The 20984-nt window shown below is 38.7% G+C and overlaps 4 protein-coding genes across 5 annotated transcripts in view; 3 read left to right on the top strand and 1 right to left on the bottom strand.

Annotated features, from left to right (window-relative positions):
* Window positions 1-7694, top strand: part of itih6 (inter-alpha-trypsin inhibitor heavy chain family member 6) — a 38770-nt gene extending 31076 nt beyond the window's left edge. Inside the window, exon 17 of the mRNA XM_034876198.1 lies at window positions 7042-7694. Coding sequence (XP_034732089.1) covers window positions 7042-7150 — 109 coding nt within the window. The 3' untranslated portion in view covers window positions 7151-7694. The remainder of the gene's footprint in view (window positions 1-7041) is intronic.
* LOC117947376 (V-type proton ATPase subunit S1-like) lies at window positions 1332-7578 on the top strand. The gene is made up of 10 exons (XM_034876253.1): window positions 1332-1583; window positions 2614-2734; window positions 3575-3649; window positions 3739-3932; window positions 4035-4072; window positions 4197-4282; window positions 4445-4674; window positions 4798-4830; window positions 6472-6709; window positions 6816-7578. Exons 1-10 carry the CDS (start codon window positions 1462-1464, stop codon window positions 7026-7028), a joined length of 1350 nt encoding a protein of 449 aa, XP_034732144.1. The 5' UTR covers window positions 1332-1461; the 3' UTR covers window positions 7029-7578.
* A 227-nt stretch (window positions 7695-7921) lies between the features above and the next one.
* LOC117947386 (protein pitchfork-like) lies at window positions 7922-18944 on the top strand. Its single transcript, XM_034876265.1, has 5 exons — window positions 7922-8199; window positions 16410-16508; window positions 16797-16930; window positions 17020-17137; window positions 18646-18944. Exons 1-5 carry the CDS (start codon window positions 8050-8052, stop codon window positions 18709-18711), a joined length of 567 nt encoding a protein of 188 aa, XP_034732156.1. The 5' UTR covers window positions 7922-8049; the 3' UTR covers window positions 18712-18944.
* The window catches only part of taf8 (TAF8 RNA polymerase II, TATA box binding protein (TBP)-associated factor), an 8730-nt gene continuing 6574 nt past the window's right edge, over window positions 18829-20984 (bottom strand). For both annotated transcript variants that reach the window (XM_034876260.1, XM_034876261.1), the window contains exons 6-8: window positions 20586-20733; window positions 20348-20490; window positions 18829-19247 (exon numbers count right to left, since the gene is read on the bottom strand). In XM_034876260.1, the coding sequence (XP_034732151.1) occupies window positions 19104-19247; window positions 20348-20490; window positions 20586-20733 (435 nt within the window). In that variant the 3' untranslated portion in view covers window positions 18829-19103. The remainder of the gene's footprint in view (window positions 19248-20347; window positions 20491-20585; window positions 20734-20984) is intronic.

Raw genomic sequence — 20984 nt, 5'->3', positions numbered from 1 at the left:
ATCATTGTCCTGAAAGAACCACGTATCTCTAAATACATACACGGTTTGCACTGGACAGGAAGAGGATAAAAAACTGTCATCTGAAAAGTAACTGAAGCTGTCAGACAAATTGAGTGGAGTAAAAAGTACAATATTACTTACTTCTACAGTGGGGTAGAAGTATGAAGTAGCATACCTGGAAATACTCAAAGTAGGCTACAAGTAGCCTAGCTCGAATTTGTAGGCTACATTAGGCCACAGTCATCACATGCCTCTTTTGGATCTAGTGCAACAATTACATTCATATGGGAAGTGTTTGCATTTATCCCAGTGGAACACAAACTTGTATTATAATTTCTTGTAAATTGTAATTCAATTTACATTGGATTCATTTATTTTACATATTGAACGTGTGCTGTCAGCTGCATGCTTAAGTTGTATATGATGTTTTTCCTGTGTTTTTAACCCTCCTGTTGTCCTAGGGTCAAATTTGACCCCTTTAAAAATGTCTATTTTTGAAATACGGGTTTCTTTTTAAGCAAATTACCACAAAAAAATGTATTGGATTCCTTACAACGCTCTTTGCAAATACAATTGATCACTTTCATTGCTCTGATCTTAACTTTAGTCAAAAATAATTACTATCTGCTTTTTTAAAATAAAATATTAGGTTTAATTCTATATAAATGAGGATTATTGACCATGAATTCCAAACAGTTACATTAAAATTACATTGTATTCTGTACAATAACAATAAATACCTTCTATTGTATTCTACTTGAGTAAATGTTAGCTAGTCACTACACTTTAGCATTAGCTAGGCACTATACACTTTACCATTAGCTAGTCACTACACTTTACCATTAGCTAGGCACTACACTTTACCATTAGCTAGTCACTACCCTTTAGCATTAGCTAGTTGCTACACTTTCCACTACCCTTTATCCTGGACTAAAGTCTACATCTGGAAATTGCACAAAGTAGGCTATATGTTCTAAACTTAACTCATTAAGTCTCCTTTTTCCTATGCTAATTATTATTACATCTATTTTGTAATATTTTATGCAGGCCTATTGTTTATTTCTTATTTGTGTTAAATATGTTTTTTGTGTATGCACCAATAACACAGGCTTATTCCACGAAAGTAAAACTTACAGTGGCAATAAACCCTTTTCTGATTCTGATAAGCTAACAAAGCAGCAGTGACAGTAGGTTCCTGAGAGCCAATGCTAACTAGCTGTATCCAAATTAAACTACTGTTGACTTTTTAAACCGGTTATGCTGGTGTTGAGGACCGCTGTGGGCAGGGCATGGATCAGGATTATGGATGCATCATCAGGGTCACTGAGTTTAACTGTATTTGTCACTGAGGCACAATGAAAGGAACAGGAAGTATTTTCCTTCTGTCTGTCTTTCGGTTGCACATGACTGTCAGCTGGTTTGCGTCACGTGAGCCCAGCACAGCATTGCGGAAAAGGAAAAATGTCAGGCTCAAGGAGCTCGAGTAGACTGCCAGTAATGGCTATTATTGGCCTTTTCTTCGCCCTTTTCGCCACACGGAGCTCCGCTGCTCAAGTGCCACTTCTAATGTGGTCCAGTGACGGGTAATAAGTCATTTTATTATTACTTATTTGTCAAGTAAGACTCACTGTACCAGTCACGGCTGTTTGTCATGCTAATGCTAACACTTGTTGCTAACTGTGTGTCTATTAGTATCCAGATGAGACAAGCTTATCGATCTCGGCTAGCTGAAATTCATAGTTTAAAGTCTAACAACAACATTTCTGTCTCTCTGTCTGTTTTGACTCATTGTTCTCAGTTCAATTGGTACAACAAAAAATAGAGTATCTCAAAACAATGTATAGATCCATAGTTAATGTCTGACAATATTCGTTTATTTATTGGTTCCATACATATAATGATGATAATGATCCAGTTATGCAGTGAGGTAGCCTCTGGGGTCTAAATTGGATTAAACTGTTTTCCTAATGATCTGTATTGCTCTCAGACATGTTTATCACTATGCTCATGTCATGTGCTTTTTAATATTTTGCACTTTTACAGACTCAGAAATGGCACATCCTAAGGAAAGCTCATTGTGGGACTGGCTCTAGTGGCTGGAATTCTGCACCAACGCTGAATTCTTGGGAAAGAGACTTCAGATACAGTATTAGGGGACCACTAAGGTCTATATAAAAGAGACTTCAGATACGGTAGTAGGGGACCACTAAGGTCTATATAAAAGAGACTTCAGATACAGTATTAGGGACCACTAAGGTCTATATAAAAGAGACTTCAGATACAGTAGTAGGGGACCACTAATGTCTATATAAAGAGACACAGTATACAGTATTACGAGACCACTAAGCTCTATATAAACGCATCTAAAGAGCACCATGTCATGGGACCTTTAATGTTCTTACAACTATAAGATATCACAATTTGGGCGCACGGATAGCTCAGTTGGTAGAGCAGGTGCCCATATGTAGAGGTTTGCTCCTCAACGCAGCGGGCCGGGGTTCGACTCCGGCCTTTGGCCCTTTTCTGCATGTCATTCCCCCCTCTCTCCCCTTTCATGTCTTCATCTCGTTAGCCTAAAATGCGCCAAAAATAATGATCTTTTCTGCGTGACAGTTTACCACCACTGGCCTCACCTGCAGCTGGTCATATCACATCCAATGAAAAGCTGACTGCCTACCTCACCTCTGCCTTTGGCTCTGGCCCCCACACTGTGCTGCTGTTCCTGCAGGACAAGGTCAGTCCCCGACCCGAGACACTCTACAGCAAACATGCTTACAGTCACTAAACAGATAGGAGTGGTGAATCTTCACTCTTAGCTCAAGGACTCAGCTTGTACATATTTTTTTTTCTTGCACAGAAGATGACCGGAGCAGAGATGATTGTACCCATCCCATTTCCCCTCGCACCACACTTTAAAACTCTCACATAGCTTAGGGAAGACAGACTGAGGTTCATAAGTACCTAAAACAGCCGCTTGGTCATATTTTTATAGATTTCCGTTAGGGAAGCACAACTAATTGCAATATTATTGAAACTGCATGATGGACTATTGCAATATTCAAATCACAGTGGCAAAATATGTGTCAAAATACCGTTTGAATTAAGTATAATTGCAGGGCTGCAGAGATGTCCCAAACTAAAAGTAATATTATACACTTCTTTGTCTGGTACAGATCTTTGCGAAAGGGTTCCCAAGTTGTTCAGATCCCAATTGCATTATTAGTCCAAATAATCGCTATAAGATGTGTTCCTCACAGTGTGCACCCCCAATTTTTACTGTTCATCTATTAGAAAGATAACCCATAGATATGCAGAGAGTTGTGTAAAACAGGGCAGTAATGCGTCATGTGCAGTTGCACTGTGACTCTGTGTAACAGTCTTCTCACTCTGGTGTGACAATGAGCTTTGGCATTACTTCCCCTTTCCCAGTTCCTCTTCAACACATTGTTGGGGTCTATTCTCTGTGGTGATTCCTCATTGATGGGACGGATTTATCTTTTAGTTGTTTTGCCTTTGCATATTTTTCCACTTCTCTGTTATTCAATTGTGATGTCTTGTGTCTGTTTGTGTTCAGTTAAGCAAAGATGACTTCACAGTCTTTGGTGGAGTGTTTGGAAACAAGCAGGACAGTGCCTTTCAAAACCTTGAGGTCGGTTTTTAAAACTTTATACACGAGTCCTAAATGAATGAATGATGATTTTGTCAGATTAACAATACTGATAATTCTTTCCACTTCAGGCTGCCATGCAGTCCTCTTCCTCGTCGGTGACGCTCCCTGCTTTAGAGTGGTCGGACTCTTCTGCCGTCCCGGCTCTGCTGCAAGAGAAGCTTGGTGTCTCGCCTCTGCTCGTCGATGCCAATACTCTGTCCCATCTCAGCGTCAACACATCTGCCAGCAATCTGCTGCTTATCAATCTTCCCTATTGTACTGGGTGAGACTTGTGTTCTGCACCATATCAGTCTAAGGACGTTTTTTTGTGTGCAAATGTTCACAACTAAAAATGTGAAAATTAACATGCTTATTGTTTTTATAGCTTGGTCAAGTCTTGTAAGGAAGTCTTACATGAAAATGGTAAGTTGTAATTGTTAAGGGACTTCTTGCTGTAAAATGCTCAGCATTTTAGTCCCTCTAAAAAGTGTGTGTGTGTGTTTCTGTTTTGTGGCTGTGTAACTCAAGTATATTTTGCTTTCAACAGATGAAATGATTGGGAAAGTTCTGAGTATCATGAAAGATAAAAAAGTCCCATACACTGCGATATACACAGGACTCCAGCCATCACGAGTAAGATGTTGTAATCTGCACATCATTTACCAGAATTGTTCAATATGTTAATGTAATAATTCATTCATTTTTTACACTTTTTCTACACATCAAAAAGTCAAACAGGCATGTCATATGAAGACAAAGCATTATATTATTCATTGTGATGACTTAAATCTGCAGGGGATACCAGAGACATCTTTTTCTAGCCAGCCTGCGGGGCGCTCCCTGCTCCAAGCAGTTGTTCCCGATGTCAAAGCACCCATCATGTTTAATGGAACCGGCAGTGGCCCTTGCATAATGCTTTGGGTTCAGAATCTGAACGTCAGCCTGTCGAGCACTTCAGGGTGGACGGACCTCGCTGCACAAACGCCTAACTTGGAAGGATCTCTGTGCAACAACAGCAACTCAATGTGAGACAACCAGCATGTTAGCCTTTCTTTCTGTTACTTCAAGCGAGCGTCAGTTTTTTGTGTTATTTAAAGGAAAGCAGTCATTTTAAATTGCTTTAAATTGTTTTTCTGTTCTCTCTTTAGGCTTGTCCTCAGCTATACAAACTTTACACTAAGGTAAGGCAATAATGTAATTTAAAGGAAAAGTTGGACATTTTGGGAAGTTTGATACATACCTCTCTTTATCTGTATGGTAAATGTTTTGCTACAGCAGGCAGCCGCTTAGCTTAGCTTAGCACAGACACTGGAAACTATTATGTCTCACAACAAAATCCTCTGCCCTCTCTAAAGCTCACAAATCAACATGTTATATGTTGTTTGTTTAATCCATTTAACAACAGAAATGCGAAAACTGCTTCTCGGCCGAGCCCAGTGACTTCAGCAGAGACTCCCCTGTGCCTGGCCAAAAAAATAGTCCACTAACCCCAATAAAACCCACTGGCTTACACTACACAACAACATGAAACGTGTTAGTGAGTTTAAGAGGTGCTCGCAGGTGGATTTTGCTACCTTTGGGATAAAAGTGATCGATTTCCTTCTGAAAAGTCCGCTTTTTCAAAACCCCCATGGCTCAGTTCAAAATGTTTTAAATTCAAAACAAAACTCATCTCTCATCGTGATTCAACCTCAATTCAATTCAGTTTTATTTATATAGCGCTAAATCACAACAACAGTTATCTCATTACGCTTTCCATAAAAAGCAGGTCTAGACCGGACTCTGGGATGTTATTTCCAGAAACCCAACAGTTCACCAAGAGCAAGCACTAGGCCACAGAGGCAAGGAAACACTTCCTTGCCTCAGAGAGGCAGAAACCTGGAGCAGAACCATGGCTCAGGGTGGGGGGGGGCATCTACCTCAACTAGTTGGGGGTTTGAGAAAGAGACAGAGAGAGAGACACAGGCTGACAGACAGACAGACAGAGACATGGAGAATTGTAGCAGAGGGTGTGGAGCAGGAACATGGAGGCAGCAGGTGACTCCAACCACTATACTCCATAGTGATGTGATGTTCAAACGGAGAGAGACTGAAGTCTAGTCTGCCAGCAGTTTTTGCCGTTAAATGTTCTATAAGATGTGTGTAAATTTGCAAGGCTTAGTGCAACGTAATGCTGTGTCTCAGTCTTTTTTGAAACTATGACTTAGTCAGGAAATTTCCGATCTGAGGCACTGGGGTGTAATTTATTTAACAATCAAACCATAGATCAGGGGTGTCAAACTCCACTTCACTAAGGGCCACGCTGGAAAATGAGAATCACATTCTTGGCCAGATGTAAAGTGCATAGTCTTGCTTTTATTTAGGAGAAAATTGTATGTCTTATGAAGTCTTTCCAAAGTTTGGTTGACAAAGTCCTAAAAAAGTTCCCTATTGATCATAGAAAAACAAACCTAGAAAGCGACAAACACATTGAAGAGAAAATGTCAGAAAACTCCCCAAAAGAAGTTGGAAAAGTGGGGAAAAAAAGGTAACAAAAAGCGGCTCAACACTTTTCGAAAGCGACAAAAACTTGGTGAGCCAACATTTATTGTGAACCTAAATTGCTATGTTGGCTGGATCAAAATATGCAAGGGGCCGGATTTGGCCCTCGAGCCTTGAGTTTGACACAGGTGTCATAGATACAAAGTACAATAATTGATGCAGATGTGCAAACAAGTCCAATTAATACCAATAGTAATCGTTTGTGACTATTCTAGCGTTTCACAGTCTTCTACATTGACATGCTGTCCTTGACTCCACAACAATCTTCTGTTGATCTCCAGTTTTGCCATGACTCAGCGGTTCTTCCCTGTGTCTGGACGGAACTGGTTCACCCTGGACACTGTGCAGCTGCGGGCAAACGGCCTAACTGCGTCTTTCATTGGGAGCCGCAACATCTACGCCCCTGCAGAGTATTCTTTCCACTGCCAGTCCGTCACCAGCTTCCGAGATACTCTGCTAGTGCCAAACAACACAAACCAGAACACCACGCAGTGGAGGCTCAATTTTGTCGACTTCCAGGTACAATAATACTGCCGCATTTTACATCCTGCCACTCAATATACCTGCAAAAAAAATCATGTATGTACTCCTGTTTATTGAGGTTTTTTTGCATTTTCCAATACAGATTCAGGGCTTCGGCTTGTCCAACAGAACAGATTTCTCCTACGCCAGTGACTGTGCAGGCTTCTTCACCCCAGGGATCTGGATGGGACTGATAACCTCTCTGCTCATGCTAATAATTTTCGTGTATGGTCTGCACATGATCATGCAGCTGAACACCATGGATCGATTCGACGACCCCAAAGGTCCATCGATTTCAGTGCCTCAGTCAGAGTGAAGCGCTTCGTGAGACACACACACACACACACACACACACACACACTCCTCAGTCCTTCAGTGCCTGCTAGGAGAGTCCCTCCCTGTCTTGTAGCTTGTGTGCGTTATGGCCTTTTTCTTTGAAGAGATTTGTCCGGCAGATAGAATTTCTCTCTGATAACCCCTCTTGTATATTTCTCAGCTGAATCCTTCCACAACTGTCTTTGGGATACTGTTGTCTTTCAAGGCGCATTCCATTTAATCTCCCCCCATTTGCAAGTGCCAAAGTGGACGCACCTTTTTACAGGTTGGTTTTGAGTGCACGTGCTAAGAGATGGTTTTTGTGCCACTGTTGGCTGTTTTCACTGAAATAATTAGCAATAACTTCTCGCACCAGAGAATGTCTTCTGTGCCAACATGAATGTGATTGCTGGATGCTGGAGGACCGTTTCAGACCTCAGTTCTTACTTCTTTTTTTCAACTCAACTGTAATTTAAAGACTACTGCTTATGAAAGATGTGCCTGTGTATAAAGAATAAATGGCTATTTGTAACTGTTTTGGAATTGCCTTAAATATGCTAATACTTAAAATGAGATTTGTTCTGTTCTCATTCTTACAGACTATCCAACTTAAGTGCCACCACTTAAATGCAATTTTTCTTGAAAAGTTATTTATTCATATAAAAAAGACTTTTAGCCTACTGCTCACCCTTCAATAACAGTGCCTCAGTTCTGCTTTTTAATGTGCAAATTATTGTCATGACATGTACATTGTCTTATAATTGAAAATAAAGATGTGTTTAAAGTTGTTTTGAATTATAAGAAACACCACAAGCCATGTGTTTTCCTACTCGCAATCCAAGGAGCCTTTAACTTTATGACGCAAACAAGGCACAGCCGTACTAACACGGTTGCCATAGTTGCAGCAAGTCAAAACACGACGACGTCATGGCAGGTCGATCCTGAGCTACCTTGTATGGTGACGAAACTCGTCTTTTTGGTACAGTTTACGCTAGTTTCTTCTTCCACAAGTTGTTTTCGAAATGTCGGCAGCTGCTGTTAAGAGAGTAGTGTTTGGCAGCTCTCAGGAGAGGGAACTCTTTCCTCTCCACTATGCACCAGACCGGCTGGGAAACCAAATGGCGCGACCGCCAGCGCCTCACGTCGGCCCTGGCTGCTATGACAACCATGAGGTTCGTGTCTCTAATTATCTGCGACTAATTTGTCCTTGTCACTTATTTTAAGACAAAAGGTAATGGGTTTCACACAAAGACTGGCTCTATAGCTAGCTCGTTTGCTTTAAATACAGCACATTTACATTTCTGAGTATACGTGTAGCCTGTGGAGAAACTACCACTTTGGGGGTTTACGTTACCCCCCTCCCACCAAAATCAGAGAATGTCATAGTATAAAAAAGTCACAGTAACTATACCAGGACTTTTTATGACTTTTACCGACATACTATAGTATGTCGGTAAAAGTCATAGTAAAGTATGTCAAGTCATAAAAAGTCATGGTATAGTTTGTCGGTAAAAGTCATAAAAATTATTGTATAGTATATCGAAAAAATTTTGAAAAACGTAAGGAGTAATATGTCAAAAAAGTCATTAAAAATAGTATGTCAAAAAGTACTTAAGTATGTCAAAAAGTCACAACAATGTCTGTATGTTGAAAAAGTTAGTATGTTGTAAAAAGTGATAAAAAGCCATAACATAGTATGTCTAAAAAGTCATACTGTTTACTATGTTGAAAAGTCACAAAAATATTAGTAAAGTAACTACAAAAAAAGTTATAGTACAGTATCGCAAAAAAAGTTATAAAAAGCCATAGTATAGTAGGCCTATGTCAAAACAATTCATTAAAAAGCCGTAGTGTAGTATGTTGAAAGAAAGTCATGACATAGTTTAAGCATTGTATGTCAAAAAAAGGCATAAAAAGTCATAGTATAGTATGTAGAAAAAAAGTCACAAATAGTCATATTATCAAAAAAAGTCACAAGAAAGTCAGTATGTTGAAAAAATGTAGAGTTAAGTATGTCGAAAAAATTCATGAAAAGCCATAGTATAGTATGTCCAAAAAAGTCATTGAAAAGTCATAGTATAGTATATCCAACAAAAGTAAATAAAAAGCCATAGTATAGTATGTCCAAAAAAGCCATAGTATAATAAGTTCAAAAAAGTCATTAAAAAGCCATAGTATGATACGCTGAAAAAAGTCATATTATTATAGTATATTATGTCTTATGTCTATGTATGGTATAGTATAGTGAGTTCAAAGAACTAATTAAAAAGCCATAGTATTGTATGTCCAAAAAATGAATTAAAAAGTCATAGTATAGCATGTTCAAAAAAGCCATATTATAGTAAGTGGAAAAAAGGTATAGTATGCCCAAAAAAGGCATAGTATAGTATGTCCAAAAAAGTCATAGTATAGTATGTCCAAAAAAGTAATTCAAAAGTCATAGTATTGTGTGTCCAAAAACGCCATTGTATAGTATGTCTAAAAAAGTAATTAAAAAGTCATAGTATAGTATGTCCAAAAAAGCCATAGTATAGTAAATTGAAAAAAGTAATTAAAAAGCCATAGTATGGTACGCTGAAAAATGTCATAGTATATTATGTCCAAAAAGGCCATTGTATAGTATGTCTAAAAAAGTAATTAAAAAGTCATAGTATATTATGTCCAAATAAAGCCATTGCGTAGTAAGTTGAAAAAAGGTAAAGCATGTCCAAAAAAGGCATATTATAGTGAGTCCAAAAAACTAATTAAAAAGCCATAGTATTGTATGTCCAAAAAATAATTTAAAACGGCATTGCAAAGTATGTCCAAAAAAGTCATGGCATAGTATGTCCAAAAAAGCCATAGTATAGTATGTCCAAGAAAGTAATTAAAAAGTCATTGTATAGCATGTTCAAAAAAGCCATATTATAGTAAGTGAAAAAAAGGTCTAGTATGTCCAAAAAAGGCATAGTATAGTATGTCCAAAAAAGTCTTAGTATAGTACGTTGAAAAAAGCCATGGTATAGTATGTCCAAAAAAGCCATAGTATAGTATGTCCAAAAAAGTAATTAAAAAGTCATAGTATAGCATGTTCAAAAAAAGACATTTCATAGTTAGTTGAAAAAAGGTAAAGCATGTCCAAAAAAGGCATAGTATACTATTTCCAAAAAGTAATTCAAAAGTCATAGTATTGTATGTCCAAAAAAGGAATTAAAAAAACATAGGACAGTATGTCCAAAAAAGCCATAGTATCGTATGTTTGAAAAAAGTCATAGCATAGTATAGTATGTCCAAAAAGTAATTAAAAAGCCATAGTATTGTGTGTCCAAAAAGTAATTAAAACACCATAGCATAGTATGTCCAAAAAAGTCATAGTATAGTATGTTGAAAAAAGTAATTAACAAGTCATAGTATAGTATGTCCAAAAAAGCCATAGTATAGTATGTCCAAAAAAGTAATTAAAAAGTCATAGTATAGCATGTCCAAAAAAGCCATATTATAGTAAGTTGAAAAAGGTATAGTATGTCCAAAAAAGGCATAGTATAGTATGTCCCAAAAAAGTAATTCAAAAGTCATAGTACAGTTTGTCCAAAAGCCATAGTATAGTATGTTAAAAAAAGTCATAGTATAGTATGTCCAAAAAAGTAACTAAAACGCCATCGCATGGTATGTCCAAAAAAGTCACAGTATAGTACGTCAAAAAAAGTAATTAAAAAGTCATAGTATTGTATGTCCAAAAAAGTAATTAAAAAGTCATAGAATAGCATGTCCAAAAAAGCCATATTATAATAAGTTGAAAAAAAGGTGTTATGTCCAAAAAAAGGCATAGTATAGTATGTCCAAAAAAGTAATTCAAAAGTCATAGTATAGTATGTCCAAAAAAGTAGTTAAAAAGCCATAGTATAGTATGTTAAAAAAAGCCATGGCATAGTATATACAAAAAAAGGAATCAAAAAGTCATAGTATAGTGTGTCCAAAAAAGCCATAGTATAGTACGTCCAAAAAAGTAAATCAAAATGCCATAGTATAGTATGTCCAAAAAAGTAATTAAAAAGCCATAGTATAGTATGTCCAAAAAAAAATCATAGCATAGAATGTCAAAACAAGCCATATTATGTCCAAAAAAGTAATTAAAAAGCCATAATTTAGTATGTCCAAAAAAGTCTCAGTATAGTACAGTCCTGGTCAAAAGTTTTGAGAATGACACAAATGTTAATTTTTACAAAGTCCGACGCCTCAATTTTTATGATGGCAATTTGCATGTACTCCAGAATTATGTAAAGTGATCAGATGAACTGCAATTAATTGCAAAGTCCCTCCTTTCAACTAAAATGAACTTAATCTTAAAAACATTTCCACTGCATTTTAGCCCTGCTGCTAAAGGACCAGCTGAAATAATGTCAGGGATTATCTCGTTAACACAGGTGAAAGTGTTGATGAGGACCAGGCTTGAAATCACTCTGTCATGCTAGTTAAATTAGAATAACAATTTGGAAGCTTTAAAAGGAGGTTGGTGCTTGAAATCATTGTTCTTACTCTGTTAACCATGGTTACCCGCAGAAAAAACATGTGCGGTCATCATTGCGTTGCAAAAAAAAAAAAAAAAAGGGCTTCAAAGGCAAAGATATTGCTGCTAGTAAGAGGGCACCTAAATCAACCATTTATCGGATCATCAAGAACTTCAAGGAAAGAGGTTCAGTTGTTGTGAAGAAGGCTTCAGGGCGTCCAAGAAAGTCCATCAAGTGCCAGGACCGTCTCCTAAAGTTGATTCAGCCGCGGGATCGGGCCACCACCAGTGCAGAGCTCGCTCAGGGATGGCAGCAGGCCGGTGTGAGTGCATCTGCACACACAGTGAGGCGAAGACTTTTGGAGGATGGCCTGGTGTCAAGAAGGGCAGCCAAGAAGCTACTTCTCTCCAGGAAAAACATCAGGGACAGATTATTATTCTGCAGAAGGTACAGGGATTGGGCGGCTGAGGACTGGGGCAATGTCATTTTCTCAGATGAATCCACTTTCCGATTGTTTGGGACATCCAGAAAAAGCTTTTCCGGAGAAGACAAGGTGAGCGCTACCATCAGTCCTGTGTCATGCCAACAGTAAAGCATCCTGAGACCATTCATGTGTGTGGTTGCTTCTCAGCCAAGGGAGTGGGCTCACTCACAATTTTGCCTAAAAACACAGCCATGAATAAAGAATGGTACCAAAACATCCTCCGAGAACAACTTCTCCCAACAATCCAAAAACACTTTGTAGACCAACAATGCCTTTTCCAGCATGATGGAGCACCTAGCAATAAGGCCAAAGTGATAACCAAGTGGCTCAGGGAACAAAACATCATCATTTTGGGTCCATGGCCAGGAAACTCCCCAGACCTTAATCCCATTGAGAACTTGTTGTCAATCTTCAAGAGGCGTGTGGACAAACAAAAACCCACAAATTCCAACAAACTTTAAGAATTGCTTTTGCAAGACTGGACTTCCATCAGTCAGGATGTGGCCCAGAAGTTGATTGACAGCATGCCAGGGCAAATTGCAGAGGTCTTGAAAAAGAAGGGTCAACACTGCAAATATCGACTCTTTGCATAAACTGAATGTAATTGTCAATAAAAGCCTTTGACACTTAGGAAATGCTTGTGATTATGCTTCAGGATACCGTAGTAACATCTGACAAAATATCTACAAACATGGAATGACATAACTTAGTGGAATCCAATCCTTGTGTCATTCTCAAAACTTTTGACCACAACTGTAAGTTGAAAAAAGTTATAGTATAATACATCCAAAATCGTAATTAAAAACTCATAGTTTAGTAACCTAGTAACTATAGGTTATATTTTAGGTTCATGTGTGTACAGTTAGCTACAATGTTTGAATCGTATCCCATTCCATTGGAGTTGTGGAAATTATTAAAGACTGTGAATGCAACAAGTTTGATGAATTTCTCATCCTGCCATGCCCTGTGTATTCATCCTCTAATTAGTCAGTCATTAGACATAATGTTCCATAGCTGTTGATTGGTTCGGGGGCGGGAAAACCCCTAGTGAAGGTGTGCGAGAGCTCTCGTCAGTGCAGGGTCCATGTTATGACCGGAGAGATGACAACTAGAAAACCAACACATGAAGTCTATACCGGAACGGCTACGTTTTGCATAGATATATGGAATAAACCCTACTAATATAACTAAATGGGTGAGAGATAAAATTGCACTCGCTGTTATCTAGGAGTTATAGTGCAGTGTGTTTAATGAAGGAGTCGCGTTAGCCGCCTACTTAGCCACAAGCCACGCCGCCACTGGCCTGCGTGAACTTCAGTAACGTTAGCTCAGATGCTAATCATCTGCTAGTTTTGTAGCTTTGGAGAAGACTACAGAGCACCAATTAGTGTACTTGTTGACTATGGAAAGCCCAGCTGGATCTCTGGCGACGTGGTTGGGGCATAGACCGGTAATTTTAAATATACAGTCTTTGGGTGGGAGAGAGTATATTTTTACCGGACTGTTGACTGGGTCTAGTAGGATACGGAGGTAACCTGAACATCAGCGGGTGAGTAACGCATACAATCACGGCCACATTCATGGCTGACGCTATCTGTGGCCCAACGCACGCTAGCTCCGAACACACATGCATCAGGGGTTATGTTTAAAAGACAATTCTGGCTTTTTTTCCTTATTTTGTTTACAGTGCGGGCCTACTTATATCTTGTGGATTTTCATATTGATTGTTGGTGAGGGTGTGTAAAGGGAAATTTGGTAATTTGGCAGAATATTTTATTTTATTCCCATTGTCATTTCTGAGACCTATTTAGGTTTAATGTTTTATAATGGTGTAGTGCAAGTTAAATCATCCACACATTTACAGAGCGTTTTATCCATATGCAAGTAGACAGTCTCACATTCAACACATTTCTTTCCTGAATTTCATTATAGAGCATTCACATTGAGTGTCCATAAACGAATATGGGCGCTGTTCATAAGACCTGTAGGGCAGAACTGTGTTACTGTTACATACTACTGTATGTATGTCAGTATATTAAGTGTGTCAGTATATTATGTTGAAAAAAGTCATAAAAAAAAATCAAAGAAGGTTGGAAAAAGTCACAAGTCAATGGATAGTATGTCGACAAAAGTCATAGTAAGTCAATTACAAAGTAATAGTATAGTATGTCGGTTAAGTCATTATTGTCAGTCAGTATTGTTTGCCGGAAGAAGTCATGAATTCATAAAGTGGTATAATATTTTGAGGAAAAGTCATGTTATAGATTTTGTCATTTTACAAGCTTGTGTGCAGTGAAGTTGCTGTGCTGTACCTGAATATAAAAGTAACAAATACACAAATAAATACTCTTAACATGCACGTGCAGTCATCCCAATCAATAAATATAGGAACAAGCATTTTTAAATCATGTGAACAGTATTGCATTGGTTACAAAAAAAATACACACATATATATATATATATATATATATATATATATATATATATATATATATACATACATATACACACACACACACACACCAAGGTAAGGAAATGTTTGCTTTGGTTTCAGTCCAGTGATGGCTCTTGGATAAAAGCTGTCCTTTAGTCCTGAGTGCTCTGTAGCGCCTCCCAGTGGGTAACAGACAGAACAGGTGATAACGGGGCCGGGCCTTATCTGCCACAATGTTGTTAGCTCTGCGGAGGCAGCGGGTCCTGAAGGGGTCCTCCAGAGAGGGCAGGGGGAGTCCCATCATTTTCCCGGAGTTGTTATGGCTGGAGACTTTTCCGGTGGCCTTCTCTACAACTCCCGTAGCAGGAAGTCACGGCATGTTAAAACGCTTTGAGTGGAGCGGTGATAAAAGGCTCTGAGCAGTTCTGCAGACAGCGAGTCCTTTGCCAGTGTCTGTGAGAAGTTGAGCCAAGTATAGTATCATACATAGTACGATAGAAAAAATAACATGTAGTGTGTTGGAAAAAAGCATTGTATAGTATGTCAAAAAACGTAATAGTATGTCGAGTCAAATATAATATGTCAAAAAAGTCATACAAAAGTAATTGTGTTGAAAAAAGTCATAGTACATTATTAAAATAAGTCATGGTACTGTATTTGTATATCAAGTCATAAAAAAATCAGTGTATGTCGAATAAAGTAAAAAGTCATAGTACTGTATGGTATGTTGAGAAAAGCAATACAAAGTTATAGTATGTCAAAGGAATAGTGTAGTATGTAATAAAAAAAAAGTCATAGTACTTAGTCGAAAAAAAATTAAAACCTATTTTATACAGTTTGAAAACTCACAGAAGAAAGTAGTAGTGTTTGTGATGCAGATATTAAAAAAATGAATCGTGAACAGGGGGAATTGAGGTCGCGTTCTTTATAATGATTAATCGTGCAGGCCTAGATGTCATTGTACTGTATTCTTTTTCATCAAGACAAATCAGATTTTGTACAATGATTCCACTGTGTCTGTAGTATTCTGTCTACTTTTGCAGTACTTTTACAGAGATGTATTTACATGTAGTACAATAATAAAACATGTATCTATTATGTACTACAATATTTAATGATTGTACAATGAACAACAGAGTGAAACTATGGGTAGCTTGTGTGTGGGTGATCTAAAGTAAAGTTTCAGTGGTAGTTCACAATACTTTAGTTTTCTGAACCAATGCTGTGTAAGATTCCTGTAAAGATATGCACAATGCAATGTTCTAAACATTGGACAGCCTGGGTCACAGGGGATGAACGTTTTGTGTTTAGTTTTGAAAAGTGACATCAAGGTTCTGATATTAGTAGGAAAGTGATTGTAAAAAGTCAAAGGTAGATTGTAAAAAAAAAAAAAGTCATAGTATCAGAGCCCGACCGATAAATCAGCGGTCCGATGTTATTAGCTGATGTTAGGCATTTCCCAATATATCGGCATTGGCATTTATAATGGCCAATTTTACTAAATAAATATAAATAAATAGAGAGAGAGAGAGCACTGCATAGTCTGTCCACCAGAGGACGCTCTACAACGTCCCTGTTGGCAACACTGATTATTTGTTTTTGTTTAAAGGACGTTAAGTTTCATATTTTAAGTTTGTATTTTTATACATTTTATCAATTAGAACTGATAAGATATTTTGATGTTCTTCTGTTCTATTGTGACAATAAAAAAATTACCTTATTTTAGTGAGAACTCGACTAATGTTAGGGAAATCTGTTTTGTAGTGCGTTTCTGGATTAATTAAAAAACGTCTAATAAAAAGTCATATTATAGTATGTAAGTAGTAAAATGCCATATACTGGCTCCTAAAATGGCTCTCAGTCCTCAGGACTCTGACAACTCCCGATCTAGGAAACTGTTAAGTTTAAAATGAAAATGTTAAATTGGGGATTACAGCCCTGTGTGTACTCATTGTATGATTAATATTTTTCTTGCAGTTTGGCACCATTCTCTACGACTTACAGAGGACACCGGGGAGTAAGAAAGGATATGGTCTCTCTGCGAGGACTGCTGCACGCTTTCCGCCCTGTAGCAAGGTACACTAAGCACTTTTATCTTAACTGATGGGGATTCCACTGATTTTAAATAAGGAGCTCAGTTTGTCTACTCATCCTGTGAAACGACTGTATAAAAGCTCTTGTTTTGTATGTAAATAAAATCATAATTTAAAGTCTAAAAGTACTATGTTTCATTCTACAACTGCTAAAGATCAGAACATTACCACTACGGTATTTTTTTTTATCTGCATCTTGCAGTGCTAAAAGGCAGGAATACCCCTTTAACATGTCAAGTTTGACTTAATTAGTTATAATTTCTATCCCCAGACAGCGACCCCTTCCCCACAGCAGTACCAGCAGGATCAAAGCCAGTCCAGAGGCCCCCCTCCTAGCAAAACACCTTTCAACTCTACCACGGAGAGGTTCAGAAGCACGTCACGTACAGCTGAGGACAGCCCAGGGTGAGACAGAGACACAGAGACACAGAGACACAGAGACACCGCTCCAATGTAACTGAACAGCGCTGACAGGTGGTCCTTCTGTGAAACAGGCCCGGGACCTACGCTCATGATACAGTAACAAACAGGAAAGTGAGCTGGCCCATGTGCTTCGGGAACCCAGACTGGTCCAGACTGCCTCAGACGCAGAAGAAGTCCCTCAGGGTGAAGGTACGAAGGTTTGAGCTCCATAAAACAGAATGAATGAGGAAGCCGGTTCTTACGTGCATCCCATTTTTTTTAAATGTATTCATTTAGCTGAGGAAGTAGTTTTCTCAACCCATAAAAGATCCCTTTAGTTTATCTGAAACAATTAAATTCTGAATCACCAAGTTTCTACATATACTTACCTTGGGCAAGAAGGGCATGAACAATTGTAATCTGGAAAGTAACTAAAGCTGTCAGATAAATGTAGTTGTGAGTGGGTAGAATGATGTAATTCTCAAGTAAAGCACCTTAAATTTGTTTTTGCGTACAGTGCTTCAGTAGACGTACTACGTTACTATCATCCCTTTCTATTAGGGGTGGAGCGCTAAACAGAAGTCACGGTTCGGTATAATGGAGCAAAACAAATATGATATAAATATATTTTTTTATTAAGTCATGTCTCAGGCTGTACCATCTAGTGTCATATAGTCTCTCCATTGAGCTAGCTGCAACATCTCCAGACTATGAAACTAGTAAACAAAATAAGACAATCTGCTATAAAACTGAAAACCCAGCATTTTTGTTCTCTGCAAAGACGAAGTAAATCCCCTGATTTATCACCTCTCCCGGCCATTTCTCACAGCAGAAAGCTGCTCCCTGTCTGGCTACAGCTAATACATTATTATTATTATATCGGATATGTTGACCAGGCCAGCTAGGCGGCGTCTTTCTCCCGTCGCGTACTGCTGTCTCTCGCACCCCCCCCAGCATACATGGGCGCAGCTCGGCTACACGTGGCGTGCCGAGCCTTATGGCTAAGGCAGGGCTACAGGTTAAGTGTCCCTGAAGATTCAGATACCGTGGACATTCACGTACCGAGCCGTGACGCCGTACCATTTTGGTTCAAAATGAACCGCTCCAACCCTACTTAAAGTGGGATTAGTCTTTTCATCTGTCTTGTCATGAAAACCAATGTTTCCCAAAATGACGAGTTAATCTGTAAAATAGTTAATGTGCTTATTTAAAAACACGTTTTGGGTATTGTTACCGATCCCAAATCAAAAACAAATTACACACAGCTGCTGCTAAATGATTTGATGCCTTTGAGATTTTGGCTTTTCTTGGCTTCTTTATGTACATTAATACAAATTTTTACCTGGTTAAAACTTAGTTACCTAGTTATTTCATGGATCAGAATACTATCCATCCTGATAAAGTTCCCTTGGTAAGGCCCATGAAATAACTGGCCTTTAAAAATAAAAATCTGCTTGCCTCTATGGGAATTTAACATAAGTGTGTGTTTGTGTATACTTTGCCCCCTGTCTTTTAAGGAAGAATGTTTATTTACAATACATTATTCAGTCAAAGAAAATTGATGTCCTTTTTAAAAGATTGGATTTTCCTAAATGTTTTGAATCAAGGCATAAAGATCAATTCCCAAAAGATGTTTACATTCAACTTTAGCATGGGTGTGTACACTTTCTCAAGCCACTGTATGTAGCGACATCTCATGCTCTTTTGTTTTCCTCCAGCTAAACCAAGAAAAGGATTTCCTGAAGCACAGAAGCAAGGTGGCCTACCTGAGTTTGTACTACTAACTCTAAAGCTGATGGATGAAGTCCCACTGGGATACTGATGTAAAATGGTGCCTTTGTCAAATTATTTACCTTATCATTTACAGACATTTCATGGGCTGTCAGAAGAAAAGTAAGATATCAAGGGTAAAAAAACAAACTAATTTCTTTATTTACAAAATGACTGATTTCTGTAAGGGTGGTATATTACACCATATTTTTTACCAAGTTAGTGCTTGCTGAAAAGTAACGCAACAAAAAACTTCAAAAGAAGTCAGTCAATATACAAAAACCCAACAGTGGCGCTGGTCCCAGATGCTTCAAGGCCATGCCTCTCCTCTCTGGGGAGGGAATCACTGCACTGCTGAAAGCCTCAACCACTGTGGCCAGTGTGTGTCTGTTGGTTCATATTAGTTTCATTTCTTCCTCCTCACTTTGGGTTTCTTGACTGGCCGAAGGTACGGGTTGTCAATCACGTTGTCCTCGCTGGCCTTTGTGGAGGGAACCACAACGCCGCTGGGAGGAAGGATGGAGTTCTCTTTGTCCCCTCCTGGATCATCCTGAGTGAGGGAAAAGATGCATTAAAGGTGCTCTAAGCAACGTCAGCATGTTACTTATTGTACCTTCACTATCCGCTAGCTGACTGTAGACAGCCCAGGGTCTATAAACAGTGTTCCAGGCAATAACTGCCAAAAAGGATTTGGGGTGGGTTAGCGCACGGACACAGAGAAGGGATGGGATGAAGAGGAGGGAGCTAGTTTCGTCTTGTTTGAAAATACTTAGAAAATCATAAAGTAACATCACCCAGCATCGCTTAGAGCGCCTTTAAGTGACTGAGCTATTGAATAATTTGACATGCATTTATTTGCTTTACTTCAAGATTGATATGTCTGTGGTTTAACTATAGAGTAGAGCTAGCAGGCTTAGCATGATGATGAAACAGCTAGCCTTGCTCTGTCCGAAGTAATAACTAAATCTGCATATCAGCAGCATGTGGGTTTATCTGTACAGCAATGGAAGTCACTGTGTGTAACTCCCAGTAAACATACAATTTAAATAAGAGAGACATGATATGCCAATTGGCAAGCTTCAGAGGTGCAGGTAGTGTTTTTTTTCTTTCTTTGATGCCATTAAAGTTCAGACTTAAAATGCTGTGATCAATAAAATTGGATCCACCTTCTGCTAATCTGCTAGGGATATTCTTTCTCTGCTGCTTCCACTAGTAATAACCTGGGGTCAGCACTTACATGGTCATACACTAACAATTAAATGTCTCTAGATGCAAATTATTGTATGGAAGAAATCCTAGAAGTTCCCCGAAATAATGATATTCAAATTCCTGTCCCACAAACCTACTGAAGATCTTTATAATAGAGCTTCTGTATCTTCTACATGATATTTTCCAAATCCAACCCAAGTAGTGGCCCTGGAGGCACTACAGGAAATTGAAGAGGTATGTTTGATACTTAACACATTTTAAGTAAATCTGAGTTTAAAGAATCAAATTAGTCTTTTTGAGTTGATGTGCACAAATGTGTGAGAACAGTGGCCAAGTCCCAGAGTGTAATCACTTTAAAATCTCTGGGAACTCAGTAAGAGACACTGACTGTAGAAAAACACACACTATATAACTGGGCAAGCTCCAGTAGTAAAGACTTACATTGATGAGGTTTCCTGCTGCGTTCTCGCTGTCTGTCTGGTCGTCCTGCTCCGAGGAGTCTGTCTCCTCCAGAGTCTGCAATTCCAGCTCCGAGGGCAGGAGGGCACTGAGATATGGGATGCTGCTTGGTTGTGCTGCGATCACTGGAAACACATTCACAAGGATTAAAATCCACACTCCGTATTTTTGGTCCGCATGGGGACCCCCAAATGAATGTCCACTTGGTGGAATCACTCACGTGGGAAGGCAGTGATGTCGTCTTTGAAGAGGCTTTGAGTTTCTCCCGTCTTGGCCATGAAGCGTGTGAGTGCTCGCTCCACGTCTCTCTTCTGACTTGCTGCCTTCTCTCTCACCACTTGGTAGTCTGACACGGGCTCCCTGAACGTCTAAGGGCAGGAAGGAAAACACACCTCACACACACACTTTTTGAATTTCATGTTACACATAAAGCTGGGCTGCAATTAATCGCAAAATAAAATAATGAATTCAAAAGTAGTGTATATAGTGCACATCTCAATTTAAACAATGTATTTATCATGTCCGGAGATGGATTCCATCTGGTCAGAGATGGCAAAAGTACTCACTTTCCGTACTTAAGTGGAAGTACAGATACTTGTGTTAAAAAATACTCCGGTAA

This window comes from Etheostoma cragini, chromosome 7 (assembly GCF_013103735.1).
Source record: "Etheostoma cragini isolate CJK2018 chromosome 7, CSU_Ecrag_1.0, whole genome shotgun sequence".
NCBI classification, from domain to species: Eukaryota; Metazoa; Chordata; class Actinopteri; order Perciformes; family Percidae; genus Etheostoma; species Etheostoma cragini.
The sequence above is the reverse complement of the archived record's forward strand: the minus strand, read 5'-3'. Positions and strand labels throughout refer to the sequence as shown.

Excerpts from the sequence above, each read along its gene's own strand:
- LOC117947376 (XM_034876253.1), top strand. The coding sequence starts at position 1,462 with ATGTCAGGCTCAAGGAGCTCGAGTAGACTGCCAGTAATGGCTATTATT. Across the intron at positions 1,584-2,613 it reads CTAATGTGGTCCAGTGACGG|TTTACCACCACTGGCCTCAC; the intron begins GTAATAAGTCAT and ends TCTGCGTGACAG. Across the intron at positions 2,735-3,574 it reads TGCTGTTCCTGCAGGACAAG|TTAAGCAAAGATGACTTCAC; the intron begins GTCAGTCCCCGA and ends GTTTGTGTTCAG.
- LOC117947386 (XM_034876265.1), top strand. The coding sequence starts at position 8,050 with ATGTCGGCAGCTGCTGTTAAGAGAGTAGTGTTTGGCAGCTCTCAGGAG. Across the intron at positions 8,200-16,409 it reads GCTGCTATGACAACCATGAG|TTTGGCACCATTCTCTACGA; the intron begins GTTCGTGTCTCT and ends TTTTTCTTGCAG. Across the intron at positions 17,138-18,645 it reads AGAAGTCCCTCAGGGTGAAG|CTAAACCAAGAAAAGGATTT; the intron begins GTACGAAGGTTT and ends GTTTTCCTCCAG.